Source organism: Cupressus sempervirens, chromosome 9 (assembly GCF_028749045.1).
Source record: "Cupressus sempervirens isolate cs-2001-9-10 chromosome 9, ASM2874904v1, whole genome shotgun sequence".
Classification (NCBI taxonomy): Eukaryota; Viridiplantae; Streptophyta; class Pinopsida; order Cupressales; family Cupressaceae; genus Cupressus; species Cupressus sempervirens.
Window position 1 is genome coordinate 511,978,897 of NC_143126.1, and position 11,589 is coordinate 511,990,485.

The 11,589-nt window shown below is 32.2% G+C and overlaps 1 protein-coding gene across 1 annotated transcript; it reads right to left on the reverse strand.

Annotated features, from left to right (window-relative positions):
* Positions 1–2,658: 2,658 nt before the first annotated feature.
* Positions 2,659–5,419, reverse strand: LOC149539600 (uncharacterized). The gene is made up of 2 exons (XM_089800829.1): positions 5,205–5,419; positions 2,659–3,473 (listed from the first exon to the last, which is right to left on the reverse strand). The coding sequence occupies exons 1-2, from the start codon at positions 5,380–5,382 to the stop codon at positions 2,932–2,934; spliced, it is 720 nt and encodes a 239-aa protein (XP_089656955.1). The 5' UTR covers positions 5,383–5,419; the 3' UTR covers positions 2,659–2,931.
* Between the last annotated feature and the right edge of the window lie 6,170 nt (positions 5,420–11,589).

The following is an 11,589-nucleotide window of genomic DNA, read 5'->3' on the forward strand; positions in this document are numbered from 1 at the left end:
CTATAATGAATTGTTTTGAAATTTTCTCAACATTAAATTTCTAATATTTTTCTCATTTTAAAATATTTCAAATTATTCAATATTAATACTATACTTACATATATTTAAGTAACTTTTCAATTTTGTTAAAAGCTTCATAGTTAATTAGAAAAGTTGAAAAGTGAAGAGATGGGAATTATAATTTGATTGTTTTTGTCAAAATTTAAAACCTTCCAATTATTAATTAATATACAATAAGTTGTAAAGAAAATGATTAAATATTATTTTAGATTTAGATATAAGTTTGATTTCAAAATTTAATTTTTATTAAAAAAAATGATCTATAATTATTATTTTTGAAAAAATATGTAAATTAAATTTTTATATAAAGCTGAATAAGATCAAAATATTCATTGTTATAACAATTGGATAAAATAATATTTGTAGTTATAACAATCCACTTTAATAATCACATTAAAAACATAAAGGTCATAGATTAGTAAAAAACAAAATTTTTATTCTTTTTATGGCAAGACGTACCATTTTGTTTTTAATTGTTAAGTTTGATTTCTAATTGAGTTTTTTTGGTATAAAAGTTTAAATTTGAACTCTATTTCTACTTTTATATTTATTTTTTAATTAAAATTTAAAATTAAATTTGATTTTTCAATTATTTAATTTAATTTCCTTTTAATTTACTTATTATTTCTATCTTTTAAAATTCAATTTACCTTTATTAATATTAATCTTGTCAAGATTTCAAATTGAAAGCTTTACAAAAAAAAGGCTACAACATTCATACAATCAAATTGCCTAACATTTCAAGTCTCGCATTTACTTAATCCACTACAACAAACTAGCTTGTCAACACAACAAAAGAAGGCATATGATATTGTTCTAGCATATCAACATTCTAACACTCAACAATTACCACTGAAGATTATTTTTCAAGAAACAATAGGCACATGAAAGTGACACCTTATGAAATGTCTGATGTAAGAAATGGTCAACTCAACACCATATGGATAATCACCAATGCTACTTCTCGCAGCTATAAGCATAGCAACATTCAACATTCAAGTATCAACAAGTCATTATGCCTTATGAATACCCGTCAAATAATGGCACCCTTGCAAGGATGAATACTTGCAATCTTCCAAGAGAGCATGTAGTTCATTTGTTGTGTTCTAATAGATGAAATAATTTTTTATTGAACCTAAGTTACTAGAAAAAATTGATATGAGGCTACGACAAGTATTTCCTACTTATAACCACATTCCCTTTGGAGCAATTATTCTATTTGGTGAAGTTTACGACAACTACCACCAATCAAAGACATCCTAATGTATGCTTCGAGTTTCTATGGTGGGACACTATGGAAAAAATTCACAACTATTATTACATTAGAAAAAATATTTCATCAAAGTGACAACAATTCTATCTAGATGCAATTTTGGTCTCTCCTATCAAATTTATGAAATGCAACACCAATAATTACAGATTGGCAACTTCTAATGTCATGATCAAATTCCACACCAGGTTCATAAAAGAAAACTATCTTTTTTTCATACATACATCTTTTCTCCACAAATGAAATGTATTACTCCATTGCAAATCCATGTTGCGATCTTTAGCAAAGCCAATTGCCCTATCAAATGCAGAGAAATTTAGATTACCATGCTAAAATCTAGATGAAGAACAACTTCAATCAAAGATCCTCTTATGTATTGAAAAAGTGGTCGTTCTTTTTGCACATTTATGAGCGAAAAATAGACTTGTCAAAGGTGCACTTGGACAAGTCAAAAGATTGTATACAATGATGTTGAAAAACCACCTCAACTCCCTTTATTTGTCATTGTTGAATTTAAAAGTTATATTGGATAACCATGGGATGAGAGCCGTCAAACTGTTTTTCTAGTGCTACCTATAAGTCGTGGCATCCACCATCCTATACCTTAAAAAATGGCACAGGTCCTAACAATACACACATCACAAGGGCTCACACTTTAGAGTTCAATAATCAACATCGGGAATGCTTGTCGACAAGGGCTAACATTCAAATATCAAGAGATTGTTGCAGATCTCTAAACGACAAACATTCACATTTGAAAGATATGAATGAATGCAACAAAATCCATTTGTTGCTTGCTGAAAAAAAGAGGGGACCTATTTGATAACATTATCATATATTGTTCCTTTGACAATAATAAATTAACCACAAACACTACATTTGTGTTTCAAATATAAAATTGTCATTAAATTTCGTTACAAATTCAAATTCGATGATAACAATACATGCATTGATTGTGCAATTAATTCTATGTAGGGTTTGAGGCTTTTGCATACCAAAAAAAAAAGCTCTCAAAAGATTATTATTGATTTGAAACTATACTACATCAAAAAGAGAATACAAATACATATTTGTGCAAATTGACTGGTGATGAATACAAGACATATCACTTGTACAATTCCATCACTTGTAGAGTTCTAATTTATGCATTGTATTTAAATTTCAAAATATGCAAAGATGGATCCTTTGTACAATTACAAATTGTATTAAAGATAATAGAATTGATATAGTAAAAATAATAAAAGAGTACCTATTGCACACTAAGATAAGATTGCTATATAAGCAACTAAAGAACGTGAGTTTTTGCCTGTAGGCAGGGACTATAAAAGTTTATGCAAAGAAGGAATAAAAGCTTTAATTAGAAATGTGGTCTTTGACATTATGGACACCATTACACTTTATCTCACAAATATTATTACAACTATCTTAAATCAATGAATATTATCACAAATATTTGAAACATCTGTCAGTCCTAGACGCCCTACGACCATTAGAACTAGCGAGTGATATAAAATGGATGCATCTACTCATACTCATACTCATAGTGGCCACTGGCGGGTAGAAATCGGGGAGGATGAAAATGGAGGAAGATGAAAGAGAATTCAGTAGGGCGCAGCGGCTGGTGGGTGGCTGAGAGAACTAGAAATTGGTGGGGGTGGGGGAGGCGGAGGAGGATTTAATGGGGGATTTATCGGGACATCAGGAAGAGGCGGCCAAAAGGGAATGGGAGGGAGATCCCCAAATGGGGGAAACAGGGGCGGAAAACTAATTGGCGGAATTGGGAGAAACGGAATTGGAGGGAGATCCCCAAATGGAGGAAACAGGGGCGGGAAAGGAAAGTCAAATTTGGAAGATTTAGGGCTTCCATGAGGAGACATGATTCTGCCGGGCTTCTTGCAAAATGGGGGACGGAAGCTGAGAGGAGCTGCTCTGTAGATGAAACGGCCATTCAGCCTTGATTTGATGGCGATCTGAGATGTGGAGTTGAGAAAGGGCACGTTGCACGACGCCAGGGAGCTGCTTAGCAAATGTAGAGTGCAATTGTTGATTGTGAAGTCCGAGGGAAGATTGATTCTGAACATTCCGCGGCTATCGGTTTCCCCTGTTTGCCGTCCGAGGCTGCATGCCACACCCACCTGCGCTCCTGCAATGGTTTGTATGTTAATGGCTTCAAATAGAAATGCAATGGTTTGTGTGTTAATGACTTGAAATAGAGATGTAATTGTTTCTATGTTAATGGCTTGAGATAGAAATGCAATGGTGTGTAGAGAAGTTGATTGTAGCTAATTTGTTAAGTTTTTGAGATAGAAGTGGTGGGTGTGGAGAAAATGATTGTAGTTAATATAGAAATTGTTGTAAACAGAAATGAAACTGATTGTAGTTTTTAGGTAAATTTCTTGTTGAAACAGAAATGGTGGGTGGGTTGTGTGGAGAAATGGGTTTGATTGTAATTTTTATGTAAATTGTTTGAACAGGAATGATGGTAAGTTGAGAAATTGATTGTAGAAATTGTGGGCGTGTGGAGAAATTGATTTGATTGTAGGTTTTGTGTAAATTGTTTGAAATATAAATAATGATGAGTGTGTGGAGAGATTGATTGTAGTTTATATGTAGGTTGTTTGAACAGAAATGAATTTGATTGTAGTTTCTATGTAAATTGTTTGAAACAGAAATGGTGTGTGTGGAAAAATTGAAACTAGTCTATATCTAAATTGTTTAGAATAGAAATTGTGAGTGCCTGGAGAAACTGGTTGTAGTTTATATGTAAGTTGCTTGACACAGAAATGGTGGATTTGCTCAAAATTGATTGTTAATTAGTCGATGACTTAATTCAAAAATGAAAATGACTGTAGTTTGTATGTGAATTGTTTGAAATATAAATGGTGGGCGTGTGGAGAAATTGATTGTATGAAATGAAAATAGTAGTTGTGTGGAGAAATTGATTGTAGCTAAATATGTAAATTGTTTGAAACTGAAATTATCAGTGTAGAGATATTGGTTGTAATTTGTAAGTGCCTTGAAATAGATATGGTTGGTGTGTGGAAAAATTGATTGTCGTTAATATGTAAATTGTTTGAAATATAAATGATAGGTGTATATATAAATTTTTGAAAAAAAAATCAGTTTTGTATTAGAGAAATTGATTTTAAATAGCATGTTAAATTATTTGAACTGAAATGGTGGGTGTATGAAGAAATTGATTGAAGAAATGGTGCATGTGTGGAAAAGTGATTGTCGTTTCTATGTTGGTTGGATCAGAAGTACTAATTTATATATAAATTGCTTAAAAGTTAAAACAGGAACATTGGTTTGTATATAAATTGCTTAAAATAGAAACTGTAGGTCTATGAAAAAGTTGATTGTAGTTTATGTTAAAATTGTTTGGAATGGAAATGGTGGGTATGATAAGGAATCTATTATTTGTAACATATAAATTACTTAAAACGGAAATGATGGATATATAGAGAAACTAGTTGTTGTTCTGAAACAGAAATGGTGGATATAGAGAAACTAGTTGTTGTTCTTGAAACAGAAATGGTGGATATATAGAGAAACTAGTTGTTCTTGAAACAGAAGTAGTGTAGTGTTGAAAAATTCATTGTAACTAATATATAATTAACAATATTAGATTTTTACAATCCATTTTTAATATCAATTTTATTTCTAGATTTGATTGTGTATGTTATTCAGCATCAATCCAACCTAGAAACAAGATTCGATACTAATATGTAAATTGCTGAAAACAGAAATGGTGAATGTGTGGAAAAATTGATTATACTTTACATGTAAACTGCTTAAAACAAAACACTATTTCATATATAAATTTCTTGAAACAGAAATAGTGGGTGTGTGGACGAATTGAGTGTGATTGAACCTGGAATGAAGTAGCTTTGTGTGGCTGAGCATGTTCTACATAGAACTCTTCCAACCACGGTAATGGATGAGGACTGGCTCTTCTTCTGCTGCTGTGCACCATTGATCTGAGGCTTCGACAATGCGAAAGAAACTAAAAATATCAAGGTACTTTCAAGCCAAAGTCTTTTTGGATTCATGGAGCTCAGTGGAATCTTTCCTGCAGGGAATGATGTTAGGTTTTATGAAATGATTTATCGTTATTATAGTGTACAAGTGAGAGACATAATGGCATGCTGGTCACGGGTGCGGTTTCAAGAACAGCATTTTTTAGATTAGATTTGTTTCTTAGTGGGACATAGGCGTCCTTTCTGAGGAATCTGTGACAGTAAGGTTCACGGATGTTAAAGGAATGCTTCCATCTATTACAAATGCATTTAATCTGGTCAGTCATGTCCAATGAGTGATTTGAATTCTCTTACATTAGTGAAGTTTCTACAGTCCATCTCGTGAATATCAATTGCTTTTGGATTTGACTATAGAATTGAATTCTTTTTTGAAATGGGATTAATCAGATCACGCTTAACCTATTATGCGCACTTTATTTTCAAATGATTTGGATTGTATAATTTATATAAATGAAAATAATTTGATGCAAAAGATAATTGAGAGACAAGATGCCTTAATGTTAAATATATGTTGTAATATAGTAAATCTTTGATGTGGGGAAACGCCATTTAATAATCCTTATGGAAGCTGCCACTTCATGTCATATCTCTAAGAGATCCTAAATGCATTTTCGTACTAAACCCATATTTCTTATAATGATAATCATTGTCTTTTATATATACTTCTTTTTAATAATATAACAAGAACAAATCTTAATGAATGCTTGCTGATTTCCTAATTTAATTAATTACACATTTTATTTCCGTAACCTAATAGAAATTAAGGGATTTGTGCCATATGCTAAGATCTCTATCCTTCCAAATACCTTATAATATCCTATCCTTAGTTACATAATAATATTGTGATGTAGCGAGAATTTGAGGGTACCCCTACCGGAGGTAATTTGGATCCCTGCAAATAAATACACAACGGAAACTCAACAACAATGCAAGATTTGATACCTATTCTCAATACTTTATTCATATAACAAGTATATACATGCAATATATCCGGCTGTAAGGCCTTTCGGGTTAGGGTTAAATACAAAAAGCAATTACAAAACAGTTCTGCAAGATCCCTCAAGATCCAACTCCACATTAAATCCTAGCTAGTCCAGATCCACACTCTCGTAGAAAAAACCCTAAGAAAATCTCAACTTGTGCTCGTAAGCCCACCAAGCAATCTCTTGGTTTGCCAAGCCTCAACTACTAGCCTTTCTCAAAATTTGCTCCTACACTTCATCCCCTTCTCCAAGCTAGATGACTCAACAATCTTACAATAAGCCTTAAGACTCCACATGACACCCCTACTTATACCCAACTAAGCCACAAGTCAGCCTAGCCCATTACAAATTAAAATAAACCCTTACATTAAATGCCCATGCCAGCCACAAGTCGGTTGCAACACAAATTAAATACCTATACACAATTGAAATGCCAAAAGCTGACTCACAGACAACTCATGCACTATAGAGACCAAGACAAAATTGAGTGTTAGAAGCCACCACCGAGCATCAACATTCCACCAAGCATAATCGAGCTCTATCACAGATTGAGCTAACTTGGACAACATGAGTTCCTTGTGCAAACTGAGCCATAGTATACGTTGAGTGCCACCTTTATAGACCGAGTCCTTTCACCGATCGAGCAACTCGGGCAACACTACTGTTGGGCTCCCAGTGTAAATCAAACTTACAGTATTTGCTGAGTGCCTTAAGCATCGCCAAACGCCTTCATTAACTAAGTCACTTGGTTAACACAACAACCACAACCAACTCAGTATGGATTGAGTACCACCTCTTCACTGACTAAATTTTCCAACTCCAAGGTCAAACCACACCAACATGCAAGATTGCTAGCCAACCAAGGATGCTCCTACATAATATTGTTTCTCCTTGACACATCTCATCCTCAAAACATGAGAAGGATACAAAGAATATGACAATCACACTTGTTAGTACAAATATGATGTGACTAATTACGTAACCCTCCATAGTTGATGTAGGGAAGCTATGCAGAAAGGGAATTAAGATTGAATTTGCTTCTTGCATTCAAAGTTGAATGAGGAGAGGAGGGAGCCTTAAAATATTTTTTTCTAGAATATCATTATGAGGATGTGTAAACATTTTGAGCATGGTTTTTTTCCCCTGGCTTGTTTCCCAACAAGACAACATTTTTGAGGGTGTTGAGTGTGTGCACGTGGGAGAGTTGTTTAAGGCAAAATTTAAGTGTTTTTTGGGGAGATGTTAAAACAAACCAAATTAGTTTTATATTGAGAAGCCAACAAATTTGGCTCACTATTGTGTAAAATCATTTCCATTTTCAACAAGACTTTGAATGGGGTTGTTTGCATGAATTGATGTTTCAATCTATCTAATTAATTACTATAACTAATATTGTATGTGTGTTTGGAGTGTTCCTTGTAGCAGGTTAGTTTAGATAATAGCGCATTTCATTAATGACATCATCAAAGCATGCAAATTTGGGGTGTGCAAGTAGATCTGTTGGAGGGAGGCAACTTGCACCAAGATTGAGCTTATGGACCTATAGTTAGAATCTATGCAAGAGAAGGCTCATGTATCTAGGGTAGACATGAAGTTTAAAGTGGAGGTAGAAATATTGTTCATGCTAATGACTTTAGAGCCTTGAGTAGGCATGTTGAATCCATACAACAAGAAATCAGAGGAGGGCATTTTAAGAGGAGAGTGCTTGAAAGTGAGGATGATGAGAATGAAAAAACTTTGGAAGATGAAGAAAATAATGAGGTGAAGTAGAAAGAACAACTCTAAATGATCCCCTGGTTAAAGCATAAGGATCAAGAAAAGGTTGAAGGTTGAATTTCTTTTCTTCAATGAGAACTTGACTTGAATATAATTACTAGAACATATACATGGTATGGAAGAGTACTTCAAGTTTGAAGAAATAGAGGAACTAGATAAAGTGAGGTTTGGTGAAACCAAACTAAAAGGGAACGCTAAAATTTGATGGAAAGAGGTACAAATTGGAAGATGAACAAATTGTTGCAATAGTCTCAAAGGAATCTAGGGAGTGCATACATTTGATTATTTTACTAAAGAGGATGATTTTAAAGCTTATGGCTTTTCAGAGTTTCTTAGTGCATATTGGTGGGAATTGGATTATGTGAAAAGAAATAAAAAGAGATAAATGATGAAGGATGAAGAGAAATCAAATAGCAAAGAAATTGGAAAAAGCATATTGAGATAGATAAGGCAGAAAAGTGAATTCAAAACAACATAGAAATTTGAAATGTTTCATTCATGAAACATTTCAATCTACATTGGATGTTTGATGCAGGGAATCCACATAATAAGGGAATTAAATATTGAAAAGAAAAAGACTCCCTTATTGTATTTGAAATTGAATGAAGAAAGACTAGGTTTATCAAACAAATAAACGTTTTTCAATAACGTATGGAAGAGAGGTCACTTTACTAACTTTTTTCCTTCAAGATTCCTTTAAGAGGGTATACAAACATTTTGAGTATTGGCTGCAATTTTTGTTTTTTCTAGATTGTTTCCAGAAGTGTATGGACAACATTTTTGGGGGTGTTGAGAGTGTGTTGGAGATTTTTTTTGCGGAGGTCTTAGAATAAATCAAATTAATTATGCATTGAGAAGCCAATAAATTTGGCTCACTATTTTGTAAAGTCATTTCTTTTATTTTTTGGCAAAAGGAAACAGAGCCTGGACTTATTGTATTTAAAGTAGAGAATGAACTTGTATAGAAAAGAGATTAGGTTCACAATTAGCCAAAATGTAACTTTAAAGTTAAGAAATAACCATATACATAGCTTAAAGCTAAAGATATGCTTCTCAATAAGCCAAGACAAAAAATTTAAGCCAAATTAATTTTAAAGCAACCCTATGCTCATGTTAATGGGCACTATCCAATTTGTTATCCTATAAAAGAGCTTGTATTTCAAAAAGGCTTAGTAATACTTTGAATAAGTATTTTCAATAATACTTTGAATGAGTTTATTTGCATAAATTTGCATTCCAATCTATCTAATAACACGTCTATAGTTTAGTTTTTAATGCATGGTTGGAGTGTGGGTTGTAACGAGTTTATGTAGGTAATAGCCCATTGCATCAATAGTTGATCCTTGTTATACCTTTTTCTTGATTAATCTTGGGTGCCATTTTTGAGACTTTTTTTTTTTGCACCCAATTGATTATTTTCCTTGTCATGGTAATTTCCCCCTTTGCTTCCATGAGTAGCCATTACTTTTGCAATACCACTAATTATTGTAATTTCTCCTTTGATTCCATGTAGGTTCATTGTAATTGGCTTCTTGATTTATTGTACTATCGTTCCTCACAATATATAGTCAATACCAATCGATAAGATCCACACGTGTAAAAATAAAATAAAACATTACAAGGCGTATATATCACACAAAAAAGAGATATTTTTGGCTCAAGATGCTCTAATATCCAATGTATACAAAAATATAGTAAACCCTTGAAGTAGGATAACACCATATAAAATAGACGACTCTACACTATATCTAGAAGAGATAACAAATTAATACTTCACATATATCTCTTGCAATGTTAATCCCCTAATAAAATAATGAAAGGGTAAATCCTAATAATGGCCTATTCAACGTCTAATATAATTTACTACACAAATTATTTATACGATCCAATAACTAACTTAATGAGCATGTATCACATGTCAACATCTCCATACACCTAAATATCTTATGATATTAGATGTCTAGTTACACAACATATTTAATACATTGTAACCATTATTTGTGTTGGAAGCCAAATTGGGGTGTTGGATTTATTATGGAGTGATTGGTAACCTCAAGTATCATGTGAAGACCTATTACTAAGATATTCTATAATAGGCTTATGAAAACTTGCAAGAATGGAGTTGCTATCTTTTTGTAACCATAAGTCTTGTAACATTTAAGAGAAGTGACGATCTTTGAAGAGAACTTATTAACAATATTATTTTATTTTAATTTTCTAGGAGAGCTGCATTGGACTTTCGTTTCCAAGTTGGGCCTTCATCATTTTATTTATTGGGAGAGAGTTACACATTCTGAGTATCCATTTTCTACCTATAAGAAATCTAGTAAATTCGATTGTCTCTCTATTCAACTAATTAGAATATATCTTAGAGTTTGGAGCATGAAAAAACTTCGATATTGTAAGGAGATCTTATTCAAAAGTTGCATTTGTCATGTGAAAAAAAATTGTATTTTTTTGGGTAGAATTGGAAGGGTTAGTTTGCATCACTTGCTTTTAAGTTTTAATATTTTCTTGTATGACTATAGGGTAAGTGCAAGAAGTTGGGTCTCACTTTTGGGCAAGAAGTGGAAGTGTTTTTCTTATTTTTGAAATTTCTTGTCAATAGATGTCAAAATTTGATGCATTTAGAGATTGAATATAAAAATACTTCAGAAATAAAAATTGTACTATTCGGGATCTACTTTTTGAATATGTAACTTATTTGTGTACCCATATGATAGATTTTTTTTGGTATGGATGTTTAAAAACCATTTTTTCAAAATGCATGTTTCGGGACTATACCACACTCATGTACGAACACCATAATTTGACACAAATAAATAAATTTTTGTAAATCTTTTTTAACGAAGTTACCTAACACACCAAAGACTGATGATAATATTTTTTCTTAATTTTTTATTAACTAATTTTTTTATTAATAATTTTTAATTAGCTTCAAAGGTAAATTTTAAAATCTCTTGTGTTCAAACACAATAATTTGATCAAACTTTCACTTTAATTTCTTTTTAAAAAATTCAAAAGAAGTGTATGTAGATTGATGACATATAAATTAATTTAAGAAAAATTGTAAAATTGTAAATATTAAAGTTTTAGTGAACCTCCCTATTTTACATTTAGGTACCACCTTTGATTAACAAATAATACAAAAATAGTAAATAAAATCATAATACTATAAAATTTATATTTTTGAAATCTAATAGTAAGAGCTCTAATGAATTTTTCTTTTCGTCAAAAAATTGGATTGTGAAGACCCTCTAAAAATTATGGCAAGTCATGAATTTGTCAGTTCAATGCCTTAGCCAAATCTTGAGAGGTCAAGGCATAGGCTTGGTCTCACCAGGCCTATTTTGAACCAAAATCTGAGGCAAGAAAAAAAAATTTGCCTCATGTTGTAAGAAATGAGCACTCGTTATTTGAAATTCAATAAATAGGTTCTCGTTTTGAAAAATTAAAAGTG